The 16,933-nt window shown below is 38.7% G+C and overlaps 1 protein-coding gene across 2 annotated transcripts in view; it reads left to right on the forward strand.

The window, feature by feature from the left end:
- Nucleotides 1-16,933, forward strand: part of gnal (guanine nucleotide binding protein (G protein), alpha activating activity polypeptide, olfactory type) — a 179,089-nt gene that overhangs the window by 54,925 nt on the left and 107,231 nt on the right. For both annotated transcript variants that reach the window (XM_077244361.1, XM_077244362.1), the window contains exon 5: nucleotides 7,603-7,700. In XM_077244361.1, the coding sequence (XP_077100476.1) occupies nucleotides 7,603-7,700 (98 nt within the window). The remainder of the gene's footprint in view (nucleotides 1-7,602; nucleotides 7,701-16,933) is intronic.

A 16,933-nucleotide genomic window follows, 5' to 3' on the forward strand; every position in this document is an offset into this window, starting at 1 on the left:
ATGTGGCTGGTGAGTCAAAAACTATTTTGGGCTTAATATTGAATTGATAAATGTAGTTGAATTAATGCAAGCCATCATATGCCTTCATATTCAATTGAGCAGTGTGTGATTTTACTTTTGCTGACTGACAAACATAATTGGCCGCTGTGTAACAATTAAGGATTAAGAATGGTTGAATTCTGATGCTGGAGTGGACATTAACTACCGGTGTGAGCCTGTGCCGCGCTTGTGTGTGCGTGCGTGTATGTGTGTGCGTGCGTGCGTGCGAGAGAGCGAGAGAGAGAGAGTAGAGAGTAGACGATATACATCCTGATTTGTACATTTCTTGATATGCCGCGCTTGTACGTAATGTTTACTATTATTACGTATTATTAGCCTAAACAATAAATCAGGTAATCTGGCTTTCATAACTCAGTGCCTAGCCTCTTTGAGACATCACCGCACGTCAATGCTCCTCCATAGGCTTCTAAGGGATTGACACTTGCCAGCCCCGAAAAGTTATTAAAAAAATCGTTAAAATAGTCCAAGTGACTACAGTGGCTCAATCTTAAGTTTATCAAGCAACGAGAACACTTTTTGTGCACAAAAACAAACAAAAATAACGACTTTATTTCAACTATTCATTTCCTTCTCTGTGGGCCTCAAGTCAGTTAATGTAGTGTGATTGCGTAGAGCTACGTCACACGTAGGCTCACTATTGGCCGACTCTGGTCATGTGTGTGATGCGTGTGATGTATAACAACAGAAGCTTACGCTATTACACTAGTGAACTGACTAGAGGCCCACAGAGAAGGAAATGAATAGTTGAAATAAAGTCGTTATTTATTTTTTTTGCGCACAAAAAGTATTCTCGTCGTTTGATAAACTTAAGATTGAGCCACTGTAGTCACTTGGACTATTTTAACGATGTCTTTAATAACTTTTTGGGGAACAAGTGTCAATCCCGTAAGAAGCCTATGGAGGAGTGATCCAGCTCTCAGATTTAATCAAAATATCTTCATTCGTGTTCCGAAGATGAACGAAGGTCTTTTTTTTCCCTCACTTTATTTATAGGTTTCTCCACATATTACAAAATTCAAAACATTCCATAACAAAGTTGTACAATTTAACATATGTAGAGAAAAAAAGGGGGTAGGATCAGAACATAGGCAGGGATCCAGGACCACCCTAACATAAAGGGAGCAGCTGTTGACCCCAAATAAGAATGTACAAATATACCTAATAAAGAACCAAATATGCAAAAATTGCCCCTCGACCACATGAGGGTGAGCAAATACTGACAGAATTTTCATTTTTGGATGAACTATCCCTTTAAAGGTGCTCTAAGCGATGTCGGGTGACATCACTTCTTGTTGACGTTTAAAGTATTGTCAAACAAAACGAAGGCTAGCTAGACCCTCCCTCCTCCTCATCGTGCACTAACCCCCCAAACCCTTCTTATCGGTTATTGGCTGGAACAGTTTGTTATGTTTCGTGGTGCGGGTAAGCCCAGTTTTTTTTTTTTTTTTGCCGTTAGTGGAGCCTGGGGTGTCTGCAGAGACCGTGTTTTTTTACAGTGTGTTCAGGGGACAGGCAGCTAGCGGATAGGGAGGAGATGTTTGTTGTATGTGACAAAAAATGTTTTGGCCTAAAAAACGCGTGACATCGCTTTGAGCACCTTTAACTAACATGAACTAACAGAGAGCAATAACCTTTGTAAGTGTTAGTTAATAAAATGTTCACGTTAGTTCACATTGCATTAAATGTTAACAGATACAACATTTTATCTTAAAAATGTCTTAGAAAATGTTGATTGACATTAACTAAAATGAATTAATGCTGTAGAAGTATTGTGCATTCATTGTTGGTTCATGTTAACTAATGCTAACAAAATTAAACCTTATAGTGGTACCATTTTTTAATAAACAAAAGTTGGCCATAGGAGTGTAAAATTAATTTTAAAAGTTAAGGAATCTTACACTAGTTCAAACTACGCTATTGTATGTTTGATTTATGTTGAAGTGTTTGGGACATGGCTTTTAATGGTGAGCCTTTTGTTTTTGTAAGCAGGCTATCAAAGTATATCCAAATTTGAATTTAGATTTATTGGCCAATTTATCGGTTGTCTGCTTTTAAATGTAAAGAATTATCGGTATCGCACGCATGTCAAGTCAAGTCACTTTTATATAGCGCTTTTTACAATACAGATTGTTTCAAAACAGCTTTACAGAGATAACAGGAAAATAATGTTGTAATAATATTGTTAAATCTAAAATTAATTGTCCCCAACTAAGCAAACCAAAAGCCAATGGCGACAAAGGCCAAGAAAGGCGAAAAAGGCGACAGTGGCAAGGAACCAAAACTCCATCAGTGACAGGATGGAGGAAAAAAACTTGAGAGAACCAGGCTCAGTCGGGGGGCCAGTCCTCCTTTGGCCAACAAACGAACAGTGTATGATTATGATTTAGGCAGCATGTCAGATGGGATCAGAACTTTCACAATATTTATCCAGTTTCATCTGGTTGAGGTCGGAGTCATCACGCCGGTATGGAGACGAGTTTGTTGAGGTGTCCATGAGGCCTTCACAGTGTTGATGAGGCTGGCACTTCAGGGATACGTTGTCATCGTCTCTATGCAATGGTCCTTCATCAAATCTGGATATGGCCTGGATCCAGCGGTCTGGGTAAACCTCGGGATAAACAGAGAGACTAATATTAGCATAGACGCCATCCTTCTGATGATGTACAAACTAAGTACATCAGGATTTATGGGAAGTGTTCCCGGTTCCGGCTGATCTAAACTATGCAGCCTAACATTGAATTATAGAAGTCTATAATGTGTTATGTGTATGCTAAGCCAAATAGATGCGTTTTTAGTCTAGATTTGAACTGACAGACTGTGTCTGCTTCCCGGACAATGTTAGGAAGATTGTTCCAAAGTTTTGGTGCTAAATAGGTGAAGGATCTACCACCTGCAGTCGATTTCGATATTCTAGGTATTATCAATTGGCCAGAATTTTGAGATCGCAATAGACGTGAAGAACTATAATGCCTTAAGAGCTCGCTCAAGTACAGGGGAGCTAAACCATTTAGTGCTTTGTAAGTAATCAGCAATATTTTAAAATTATACAATGTTTAATCGGGAGCCAATGCAGTGTTGACAGGACCAGGCTAATATGGTCGTACTTCCTGGTTCTGGTAAGAACTCTAGCGGGTGCATTATGGACCAGCTGTAGCTTGTTTATTAAGCGTGGAGGGCAACCACCCAGTAGAGCATAACAATAATCTAGCCTTGATGTCATGAACACATGAACCAATTGTTCTGCATTTTTCATTGAGAGCATATGACGTAATTTAGATATATTTTTAAGATGAAAAAAATGCAGTTTTACAGATACTAGACTTTCAAATGAAAGATTGGTATGAAAGAGCACACCCAGGTTCCTAACCGACGACGAGGACTTGACAGAGCAGCCATCAAGTGTTAGTATTCTAGGTTGTTACGTGAGGAAGTTTTTTGTCCAATAATTAGAATCTGTTTTTTTCAGAATTAAGTGTATTTATTAATTATTATGTAACAATGTATGTCCAGTCTAATCTCTGCTGTCAGTGCCGACCTAAAACTTGGACTTTTTGTAATCTTTTGGAGTATTAAAGCAACACTATGTCGTTTTTGCGGTTTTTGCTCTCGGGTCCCCCTACAGTTGGGAAACAGTATTGTCTTCTACTACGGTCGTAAAATCTGTCATGGTTACACCAGGGGATACATGTGCATATGTTGAAAAGCCGATACCGTCTTGAGTTCTCGCGAGTTCTCACGTCTTGGGCAGACTGACAGCATTGCGTGTGAAATATCTTCATCCCCGGTACATTGGCATATATTTCAGCATGGCATATGAATATAATTGGCTACTGTTTTACATAATGGATATGTTAATTCAATTCAATGTTTGTGTGGTAGCTAATAGCCATATATCGTCAATTAGAGCCCTGCACGGGCCTCAAATCTAGGCCCGAGCCCTGCCCTGGCTCGAGCCGCTCAGGCCCTAGCCCGACCCGTGTCCGACAGCTCATCAAAATGATCAGCCCGACCCGAGTCCGAGCCCGTTTTCTTTTTTTCTTTTTTTTCTCATTACACAGCGACAGCCTGCCCTATTTGCAGCCATTAACATAGGTCCGTTTGTTAGTTATGTTTCTTTTCATTTATTTAAGTTAATTAAGACAAATGTTTGGAGCATTTTTTTTAAAATGACGACCAAGCAGGCGAGCTGACATCGAGTAAAACATGTTTGATCAATTTAACCTCTCAAATCAACGCTAATACTTTACTTGGCTACAATAAAATCCATAGATATAAAACACTTAAACACAGACAGTTAGTTTAATAAATGTTTATTTATTAAACCACAGTGAGTAAAACAACATTTTTTAAAATACTACTGAGGTAGGCTCAGGCTGCTCGCAGCGCTCGCAAACGAAATGAGCAATAGCCTACAATCTAAACAAATAAAATATAAATAAATTAAAAACCAACTTGCAGGTTATCTTACCTCAAAAATGCACCACAGAACATGGCCATTCTTTTTTCCAGTAGTTTCCAACAGTTAAACGAAAATAAAGTCCAATCAAACGAAAAACATGAGTAGTTTCCAACAGTTAAACGAAAATAAAGGCCAATCAAATCAAAAGGTAGAACAGTCTCTCACTGTTTTCTCTTAATATTCTCCATTTCACATGAGGTGAATTGCAGGTCGCGCAGCTCGCGCTGACGAGAAGTGTGCGTGCGTGCGTGAGACTGTCATCTCAGTCATATGTCAGTGTAATTATAAGATAGGTTAAAAACTTGTTAAGAAATGTCTTTTTATGTTTTTTTTTTTCAATTGTCGACGTCAACTTCTCATATTTTCTTTTAATTAATCTCTAAAAATATAAAAAGCATAACCCAAAAAAGCCCCGAGGCCCGGCCCGCATGTGAACTATGACGTGAAAATTGGCCCGAAGCCCGGCCCTAGGGGCGTAAATAAGTCGGGGCCCGTCGGGGTCGGGCTGAAATGCAGGGCTTTATCGTCAATATTATAATATCATAGATGAATCTGCAAATTCGAAAATCGATTTGCATTATAGACTGAGGCAAGACACTTTCACCAGAAAAATAAATAAACAAACATGACTATCAGCCTGCAGACATTAGGATAGTTATCCTGAAAGATTATTTATTATAACCATCGTAAACGTGCATGTTAGTGTTTAATGTTACTAGCTACCAGATTGATAATTCGCTACTCTATTAGCATTACTTGATTCATGAAGATAAATGGAGGACCAGATAGATTCCGTAACATGGCCAGGCCATGTTATTCAGCCCTTTACAGTTCGCGCGGTAGTCAGCTCCCTGACTCCCTGATTTATTTATAAATGTATAAACACTTTATAGATGACTGACTGCTGCGCTTGTGACAGCGTGCATGTTACTGAAAGAACGGGCATAGAGAGAGAGAGAGACGGTCGTGCGAACGCACACTCTCGCCGTCTTCAAATTGTCTTGCTCTCCCTCCTCGTCCGGTCTTTTAATTTGTCTCTCTCCCTTTTTCTTTTTTTAGTCTCATCTGACAAAACCTTTGCCCTCTTCCTTTTAGTTGTTGCTTCGGCCATGACAACAACATACAGACGGGTATCAAACGCTAGTTGGGCTCTCACGTCAGAATCTGAGGAAGTGGGGGAAGTGACGTATGCCGTAAAGCGGTCGAATTTTGTATTTTTTTTTTGTGCTCGGGGTTCCTACCCGAAACCTGAAGTTACATAGTGCCAGTAAAAGCGATACAGACACTGTCAGGCTATGGCAGACGTGTCATTTAACCTATTGTAAGTCGATGTACCATCTCAAGGGTCTTGGAAATATATTATGAAGGTTGAAAAACTACATAGTGCTACTTTAAAATCATGCAGTTATCGCAAGCTGTTGCGATATAGTAATCGAGATATGTACATTTGCGATATTTCGATGCTTGTGTTAAACATATTAGCAAAGACATCAGCATCATAGTTCATGAGAATATGCCCTAGTTTTACAGATCAACAACAGGAGTGGTGAATTAGAATGATAATGTACAGTAAAGTGGTCTTTTGCCCCGACATCTTCCAATTGTACAGTTTTACAGCAACTATTTTACTTAATTGTGGCTTGTTGATCACTGCATTTTGTGCTGAAATGTTTTTGTATAATGTTTATTTGTTTGTTACTGTCAAAAGTTGTATATTTTTTAGTTTAAAGGGGACATATCATGCTTTTAAATCGTTCCTTTTTACATATAAATCATACATTTGTGGTCTATATAAAGCGGAACTGCAATGCTTGGGTCTGAATTCCTCATTATTATAGCTCCAAAGGCCCCTTTTCTACCCCTTTTCTGATGTGCGTCTGACAGCAACTCGTTTTGGTGCGGTCTCTTATAATGCAAATGAGACACTTCATACCCCGCCCCCTCTCCAGGTTGCAGAGGTGAAACTCGTTTAAACTCCACCCCGTTCGGCCATTTTTGTAGTTTAATAGCAGAGATATGATTATCTAGCGGCACATAAACTTTTTATTCACACGTTATTAACAAAATGGCAGCAACGGAAGACTTGTCCATCAAGCCTTACATGTTCGAGCCAGAGTCGGACCCGGAGCGAGATGAAAATGAAGACGACGAACCTGCAGAACAACGTCTTCATATGGATGTATCGCAATGGTATGTTACTGTATTTACAGTAACTTCTCCATCCATGCCCACTACTACAATACTGCATGTTTTACAACGACTATTTAACACTCTCAAAACAAAATATGTTATATTATAAACAATTAAAGAAAAGCACGTTATTATTGCACGTAAAAACGTTATTTACAGCTTACCGAAGTGCTCTGTTCATCGTCTCCAAAGATAGAAGGAATTGACCCCTCAATTAGACGAAGTCTATCGGCAAATCCTTCTTTATACTGGCGGAGGTTGCTGAAGTAACATAGTTATCCTTAAAGTGCTTCGTTCGTGCACACAAAAATGACTTTACCCACAAATGTGGGTACATTTCCATGTAAAAAAAATACTCAAAAATGTAAAAATAAAAATCAACCAGGCACTTCGAAGTGGTTCTGATGGTGGGAGACGGTGTAATGATGCGTGTGGGTTACTACATCCAACAACCGAACATTTTGACTTACCCTCTCATAACTTCTGCATCCTTGAGCTTGTACTACAAAATTGCAGCGAGAAATAAAAATGGCGGATTGCTCGAAGTGTCGGGCCGGGAGTCGATTTCCTTATTTGGCAGTTACGCTGCAAATACTGTGACGTAATTGTTCAAAAAACGTCATAGAGAATAGAAAAATCGGAACTGGTTGCAAAATATGACCAAAACAGATTATAAAGATATCAACAAAGCACCTGAAGAGACTAATTTCAACTTTTCTGTACTTATAAACACTCCAAATATACAACAAAATGCATTTACGGGCTAAAAAAGTGGATTTAGCATGATATGTCCTATTTAAGCAGTCAACGTTTTTTCCCTTTTATTTTTTGTTAATTACTGTAACATAAATAGATGCTAACTCAATATTGTGTGTTGTTTCTATTTTTTACAGGAGTTTTTTGAGCATGCAAAGCATCTGTGGGATGATGAGGGGGTGAAGGCCTGTTTCGAGCGCTCAAACGAGTATCAGCTCATCGACTGCGCACAGTAGTGAGTATCTGTCGAAGTTTGTCAGCTTTACTCCTACAGTAGTGTTGTCAACTGTCATAGCGTGTCTCTGCTGATTTTTTGTGATGTTTGCTGTGTGGAGATTTCTTCTTGTGCGCAGCACAATCCATTGGAATATGCAGAATGGATATGTTTATTTGTGTGACCCACTATTGCAGTGTGTCCAAACTTTTTCTTCTTTTTCTCTATAATCACTGAAGCTGTCGATCACTTCAGTTCACCATGGGCTAATGAGCATTACTTTTAATGCACATTACTTTTAGTCAAACTGCAGTTACCGACTTTAATTTTGTTAGCTATTTTATGTGTAGTCTTTAGACAGAAAATGTCATAATTATTCTCTCTAGGCCAATTCATTTAACGTTAATGAGAAAGTTGAATCAAGGTAACAGGTTGTATTGACATTGCACTCTTTAGATATAGCACTCTTTAGCACTTGTGCGATTCTACATATCCTTTTTCTCTAGTTCTGTGGTTTTCCATTTTTTTAGAGTGCCGTACAACACCTTTTTCTTTAAGGGGACTATATTTGCAGTCACACCTTTTCCATTAAGGGACAATATTTGCCCCCTTTAATCGATTTTTCCATAACATTTTTTACCTTTATAAATGCCTTTAAAAAATAAATAATGCTTTAAATAAAACAATGTTCATTAAAAAACATTTAATATTAATACAAATATTATATTAAAATCACCAATAGGTGGCGGTAACTCACGGTCTAATGAAGCAAGTGGCTGGCTACTTCTGAAATCGCATACTCTCTTGAGTACGTACTTATTTTGATTTTGAGTAATTACTTAAGGGCTGCTAAAAAGGTATGTTCTATATAGTATCATGCACACCAGAATCTCACTGGAAGTAGAAGGTCATCCAGGTACTTTTTTGCCTACTCTTTTATCAGTACTGTGAATTTGGACATACTAGTTGTTGTCACATACTGTTTTTCGTCTACTATATAGTAGGGATGTGTGCGATTTCGGACACAGCTGCTGTATTTATGAATGGATCATTGAATCTCACGATTCGTTCAAAGCCACAGATTGCATTACAAAATAGAGCAATAAGGCTGACAATACCGTTTTAAATGTAGTACATCACTTAATGTTACCCTTTTGATTTTTTGAACTGTTGTATAAAATCAATGTCACATTTGAAATCGTGTGGATATTCAGGAAACATTGAATTCTTGGTCATATAATATGATCAACATTGAAAACACTGCTGGGTATCAGCCTGCATTTTGATCACAGATTTAGACGCACTAACAGTGCAAGCGGCTCGTGACAGAACACAGACCGACTGAAATGACACTTTAATTTAAGTACAAAATCTCAAATGAAGATCGCTGAACTCAAGCTTGTCTGTGTTTTCAGATCAAGTCAAGTCACCTTTATTTAGACAGCGCTTTTTACTATACAGATTGTATCAAAGCAGCTTCACAGTGATAACATGAAAATACAACAAAGTTTGTTTCTAAAAGAATATTGCGTCATCATTCACCTTAAGGCAGATCAATTATATTGTTGAATATTAAATGTCTACAACTAAGCAAGCCAAAAGCCAAGGCAACATCATCCGCGCTTCTTCAGCAATGTAGCAGACCTCCCAACTCGGCACGCATTTTGAGCCTTAAGTACACTTGGATGCCCTCTAGGTACGCATTTTATTGCAACTCACATTTCGCCGGTTGCAGTTTCTATACAATCTATGACATTGATTCGGCCGCTGAGCCACAGCGTGTAAGTGGAGTGAAAAGCTTTCGGCCAATCAGAGCGCTGCATTTTAACCCTCCGCCCACCTGCCCCTCCTAGCCAAATGCTTCACGCTTTCAAATCAATTCAGTGCCTCAAGCAAGCCAGGCTGCCGGATAACTGTAGGCTTGCATGCCATGGCTGAACCGCCTCAAAAAAAGGTTTGGAAACGACAACATTTTCTAGACAGCTATCGGGAGAGATGGCCTTGCCTCCAGATGTCCAGGGTACTTCATCACGCGTTCTGCACCGTGTGCAAGACAGACATCGACATCAGTCACCAAGGCGCAACAGGTAACGAACACAGTCCCACACACAAATACTCCCCACCTCCCGAAACATGATATTAAAAATAAAAAATGAAAAAATGAAAAAAAATGAAATGAAAAACATAAAAAAATGTTTTTTCATTAAGCATTCACGGGTTTGTGACTTGAACGAACGACTCGAACCCGAAGACTCGAGATGAGCTAATTTCTCTTTCCGATACTGACAGCATAGTCTCTATGGGACAGACAGGAAGAACGAAAGTCTCGGACCCAGCCGAACCCGAACCAGATTTGAGAGAGATGAACTAATCATTTCTCTTTCCGGACCAGTACTGCAGTGCATTCAAATGCATATATGGGGCTGTGTCACATGGCCCAGATCAGACACTGACGAGTCGACTGAACTAACGTAACGTCTCGAAGTTCGAACCCGAAGACAGACATGAGAGGCGGGGAACAGACGTGATAAATTTGAAGTTGCAAAAGAAAGAAAGTCTCGGATCAGGAGGTGAGGTGAACTAACAGACTGCAATAGCCTGCACTTAAGGCCCAACTAATCAATTAATTAAACTTTTCGGTTTCTTATAATTTGGCTTTGGCTGCATTACTCTATAGTTTATTTTTACTTTTTAAAATGTAATCAACATTTTCGTAAGTACTAGATGTGTTGGGCCATTTAACATGACATTTTAATTATATTCTGCTGAAATGAACGAAATGACTCAAAAAAAAGATTTTGCTGAACGAGATACAAAGATCCAAGTCAGTAAAATGATCCGAACTTCCCACTACTATTGTCCTACTATGGTTGTTATTGTTACCATTCATGAGCATTGATATATGGAACGGTGATTAAACTTTTTTTTTTACCAGATCTACTTCATAGGTGTCCCGTTATTCAGAATTAATAGCCACCCCACCAGCCAATCAGAAAAGAGTATTTCTTCTCTCCGGGTGATAATAGCGTATAATCTTGACTCTGCCAGACTTAAATCTTGTGCTTTTGTAGTAGTTGCTTTAGGCCTATTTAAAGTTGCTTTATGAGTAAATCATTACTTAGCCTTCTTTTGATTACTGAAGGGAAATTAAGTAGTCTGTGTTCGGACTCTCATCTTTAACACACAAGTACTTAGGCCTATTTATTAGCTCACTCTGCCTCCTATTGGTTAGACAAAAATATGTGCACAAAATATTGGACAGGATATAAGACAACATTTGTGTAGTTTCACAACAGCCATTCATCCACTCCATTCCTCTACACAGTAATAATTTATTATAATTTAGGAGGTAGTGATGAGCCAAAAAATGTATTTCAATGTAAATTACATGCATCTAGTTTTCCTTTGAATGAATTGTGCATGTTGGTGTGTGTGTGTAACGTAATTCATAATATTTGTAACATGCAGGAATATGACCTACTCATAGTAGCCTATCATAATATCCCCCCTCTCCACCTACATTTTCAGATTGCAGATGCCATGTGGAAGGAACAAAGCATAAGAAACTGGAAAATGCCATGGCCTCGGTCTCTAAGATCACCACAAAGTTTTTTGGAGATTAAGATCTACGGACCATCAGGGCAGAAACACTTTTCTCAAACTTTATAGCTGTGCACAATTTGCCAGTGTCTATAGCTGACCATGCTGGACCATTATTTAAGATGTTGTTTCCAGATAGTAAAATTGCCCAGCAGTACGGCTGTGCCCGAACCAAGACAGCAGCTATATTGAACACACTTTGCTCGAATGATGAACAGGTGAAAAGTGACCTCATGTACCGTTCCCCATTCAGCATTGCAATTGATGGTAGCACTGACATGGATGATGTCAAGCTTTATCCTTTGGTTGTCCGTGTCTATGATCCCAGTGTTGGAAAAATTGTTGTACTCCTGAAAATTGAGTGTAGAGAGTCTACTGGCGAAGGGACATACAATCTCAATGACCAGGAACGAAACAAAAGGAAAATACCATGGGGCAATTATGTAAGCTTTTCTGCTGACAACGTCTTTGTCATGGAGGGGTTAAGAAAAGGTGTCGCAGCATTCATTAAGTCACAGATCCCCACAAGAGGCAGCAGGGAAGGCAGCTAAACCTCTCACATCCTCAACTCATCCCTCTCTGAAGAGCCCAGCTGCCCCTAAGCCCTCAACTCTCACACCTACCTCGGGTAAGCTTGCTGTCTCAAAGACTTTGTCCTCCATCTTTTTGAAGACCAAAGTCCACCAGAGAAAGTCCAAGACCGGACCAAGCTCCACACAGCAACAGGCAGGGCCTACACCAAAACAGTTGCAGGTGTGGCCTACACCAAAACACCTGCAGGCAGGGTCTACACTCAAGCGGCTCGAGGCAGGGTCTACATCCACCTAGCTGCAGGCAAGGCCAAGCACTCCACAGCAGCAGACAGGGCCCACACTCAAACAGCTACAGGGAGGACCAAGCACTACACAGTGTCAGCTCAACCACCCAAAGGGTTTGACCTAAACCAATTTGTTTTTCAACAAAAAGAAATAGGGGGTAAAAACAGAGGGCTCTGTCCAAAAAGAAAACAGAAAAGGAAAAGAATATAGAAAAAACAGAGGTAACAAAACCACAGAGGGTGTATGCTTTCATGACTGACCCACAGTCCAAGCTTTATGCTCTTTTTTTTTTTTTTTAAAGAGAACAAATCAGAACCTGCAGAAAGGAGAGCCATGTGTGCCCATATTGCTGCAGATATTGGAGGTACAGTTGCAAAAACATGCTTTTGGCCTTCTGCAAACCTAATTGTGTTGTGGAAATGATGGAAGTAGTAAAGAGAGGATGCCAACCCACTCTGTACAAATCCAGTGAACGCCAGCTTCCTGATGATGAGCTGTCGATTGGACATGACACACAGACATTTATCAAAAGTCAAGCTAACTTACCTATTGGAGCTTTCTTCGGGGATGTAAGGAATTATTTCACATCAGCTGTTGAGTACATGCTCTCTAAATTCCCCTATGGGGACAAATTGCTGTGTCATAGGGGTGGGCGATATAGCCTCAAAATTCTATCACGATATTTCAAGAATATTTGCGATAGTGATATTTATGACGATATAGACATTTTTTTTGTTGTTGTTGAAAATTTTCTTATTATGTTTATCTCGCCTAAATGTTTGCTCACTCATTGCGTTTTTACAATGTGGTAATTTTGTTGTTAAGAGTTTACACAACACAAGGAAGCTTGATTTCAATCTTTGAATTAAATGTTAAATGTGTGTAGGTCTAACACCAGTATTCAGAAATACTACAGAAACATAATAAAGTAATCAAATGTAAAATAACACATAGTCTTTTAGTTCTGTTTCCTGATTAAATTAAATACATAGGCTAATAATTCTCATTCATTACAATTAAAGCTATCTTTTGTTGTTTTGACGACAACATTAATGACAGACGCATAGCCTATGGCTGCTGTCACTTTTACAGCTAGTGCACGGATCCATTTCTGTTTTCATTATACTGTCTGTCACACTGTCACATGCGTTTTATACATAACCGACTGTGTTTATGAGTATACTTACCAAGACCGGAAGTTTTACACAATTTTGCGTTTTTCCCCCCCATTAAAGCGATATCATCCGCGGAAAATAACTTTAGTTTCTCGCGAGCTGTAGGCTACTCTATGTATGCACGCAGTGCAACTCTCTCAGAGAGTGCGCGAGTAGCTTACTGGATAGTTTAAAACCGCTTGAATGTTTAAACTGATAAGAATTAAGAAGACTTGAAAATTATAAACTTTAGTTACGATGCACTGATGGCCCGATTGTGCAAGAGACCATTCAGTCATGTCCCGACTCCTAATCGTACGCGAGAGAAGACGCGAGTCGGCAGCCCCGCTGAACTCTCAAGCTGTTTGTGAAATTGCTAAATCGTCATCGGAGGCTGACAGGCTGCTCTCGCGCTCATACAGGTGTTGTAGTTGTGCGTGCTAGGGAACGTACATGCGCCATACGTCATCGCGTCGCTATATCATTGATATCGCGATATGACACTTTTTTATCATGTAAAAATGTGTACCGGTATTATCGTGGACGGTATGATATGGTACACCCCTACTGTGTCATGCTGCCGTAGCTGATATAAGGAGACGACAAACAGCCAAATTCTCCTCACTGACATACTTCATAGACAGGTTCCCCTGGTTGTTGGGAAATGGTGTTACAGTGGATGAAGTGGAGGAGTTTCGGCTCTTTCAGTCCACCACCTTGAATGATGGTATTCTTACCAAATGGGTTGATGAAGCTTGGGGATAATTAGGTGTGATGGAATCAGGAGGGAAGAAACTTTTTGCAAACCTCTCCACAGTTATGCTTGGGGTGTGTGTGATTTTTTACAACAAGGCAGACAGTGTTTTGTTTTTAGTGACCAAGCTGAAAATCCTTTCACAATGACGTGCTATCCTGAGCACAGAGATCCTTAGTTCTCTGGTGACAAGAAAAGTCATGATTGCCTCCAAAGGCAGCACTTGTTACAATGACTTCCACTGACGCACTACTTAAAGCCAAATCTGCAACCTTTAACAAGTTAAACAATGCAAATGTTTAAACACTATGCATGGAAAATTTGAATCTTTTTTTGTTGTTTGTTTTTAGCAAACTGATTTTGATAACTGCGGGTTTTGAAGAATGTACTCAGTTTACTTTTATTTCTGAAAAAATTTTCAGGTGGAAGATGTTTCCATGGGCTATGCCTCCTATACAACAGTTTGTTTTCAATTCAATGTTGGGAGTGATTTCAGCAATTGTATAACATTTATGGTCTACTTGAATATGGCTATGAACAATGTTCCCTCAAATTTTTTTTCTTGCTGAGCAAAACTTTTTTCTATTGGGCGGACATTTTTCGCCACCTGAGCAAAAATATTCTTTATACCTGACCTGTACAGCATATGTAGAAACACAATGGTTTCAACATTCAGTTGTAACTTTCAACTTGAATGTGCCATTTCTATTTTATTTGACCCTTGATGTAACTTATTGGTATTAAATCATATTTTTGAAAAACAAGCAGTTCATTAAGAAGTCACTAAATGAAGCACATTTTAGGTTACCTGATATTTTTTTACAGTGCTGTTAATTGTACAGTCTTTACCAAGAAATCCTATGAAAAATAATTCTGCAGGACAGTTCAATTCTTTACAATAATAGAATATAGTATGAAAGAAAAGTAAGCTGTTACACTGAGATGGTTTGGGAAAACCATAAAGTGTTTTTGTAGTCAATTAATTGTGTACAGGAAGCATTAAACCATCAAAGTTAAATGATTGTTTATTGCTTATGAATTTCCAATATTTTCTTTAGCAGAGGGTTTCAAACTTTTTAATGGCAATGAGCCCTAAACCATACCCTTGTGATATTCTTTATTTAGGCTTATAATATAATAACATATAGGCCTAATATAACCTAAACAATAGCCTTGTGAGATTCTTTATTAAGGCTTATAATATAATAAAATATAGGCCTAATATAATATAAAAAAAGAATTGAAGTATTTGAAGTGATATAATATATCAGTTGAAATGCTTCAATTTGTTAACATATTATATAATTATAATATGAAAACAAACTGAAGCATTTAAATAGATCTAATAGCTAAATATTTTCAAGAAAAGTGAATATGTGAACTCTTTTATAGTACTCTAACCATGCCTGAAACTCCCCCACACACAAAAACATCTATTTAAACTAATGATGTATTTTGAATTTGCACGCGGTTGGGTGTGTAATTGTTACCGTTCTGTGTCCATCAACCGTTATTTCCACCACTTTAATCAAACCACTCTTCTTTAAAATATTATGATGTGATTTTATTTCACACGTCTTTGCGTTTCTCGTTGCCTCTCGTATTGAGCTATTTGGTTCGCACAAAAGACTCACTGCCAATCACACGTGCTCACATCATTCTCTTACTATGAAACCTTTAAACTGCATTCACCAGTTTTCACTCTATAGCGGTTGACCAGAGCACTAAAATTATTTCTCACTTAAACTACAATCAAATGGATTTCCCCACACATTTCGCTTCAGTCCTCTGCGTGGCATTTTATTATTTTCTGCGCAGCCGCGGCTTCAGAAGTGCGCGGCCGCACACGTGCGCAGCATAGAGGGAACATTGGTTATGAGGTAACATAATATACTTTCACCAATTAAGATTCATTAGTGTATATTATGTATTATGGTGTTAGGTTTCTCATAGGTTTCTCATAAGTAGGGCTGGGTATCGTAACAAAATTTTCGATTCCGATACCTTGACTTCGATACCGGTTCCTGAACGATACTTTTTTCGATACCAATTTTATGAAACCAGTTTTAACAATATAACATTACCTAAAAAAAAAACTTATTTTTTCAGTTTGTTGACTTTTTTACACTCATATTTTGAGCCTGTTTCCTAATAATTTAACATCATGTATTCTTTACTTCAATGAGCTCATTGTTTCTGCCTTAACTTAATGCATTGTTTAACAATGAAACTGAATGAAAATTTATTGAAATGCATTACACACAGTCACCTTTGATAACAGATCACTCTAAGTTGTAATTTAGACACATGCATTTTCTGTAAAGCTGCTTTGAAACGATATGTATTGTGAAAAATGCTATACAAATAAATGTGAATTGAATTAAATATAGGCTACTGGGGTGCGGGATATATGCCTCGCGCTCAGCACACATGAAGCTTGAGCACAAGCACTGGCAAAAGTAGCCTAAAGCACTGGCAAAAGTAGCCTAATGATTATGGATGTGTCAGGAAACGATAGCAAGGAGATATTTTAATTGTCTACTAATGAACAAGTGTTTACTAAGGTTGTTGGCTGCAAAGATGATTATTGCGATGCTGACTCGTCATTCCTGCAGTAGTGAACGTGTGCGCGCACCTATATGGATTAGGTAATCAAACTATTTATTTCTAATTGTTTCATTTAAAAGTAGACATATTTTGACCGTATATAGGACTATTGCTCATGTCTGTGAGGCAAGTATCCTATACGCTGAGTTTCGGTTCATTTGTGACGCGCTCCAGCTCTTGCAGTCGAAGACGGATAAACTCTCTACTCTCAAGTGTATTCTGTGCGCTTTTAAGTGCCTTATCAGATTTGCCGGGTTGCCAGTTATGGCAGCAATTATCTAGTCGAAAATATTGCATCGCGTGCTTCTGGCATCGAGTCTA

Source organism: Siphateles boraxobius, unplaced genomic scaffold, assembly GCF_051911475.1.
Source record: "Siphateles boraxobius isolate OS27281-9 unplaced genomic scaffold, OSU_SipBor_1 26, whole genome shotgun sequence".
NCBI lineage: Eukaryota > Metazoa > Chordata > Actinopteri > Cypriniformes > Leuciscidae > Siphateles > Siphateles boraxobius.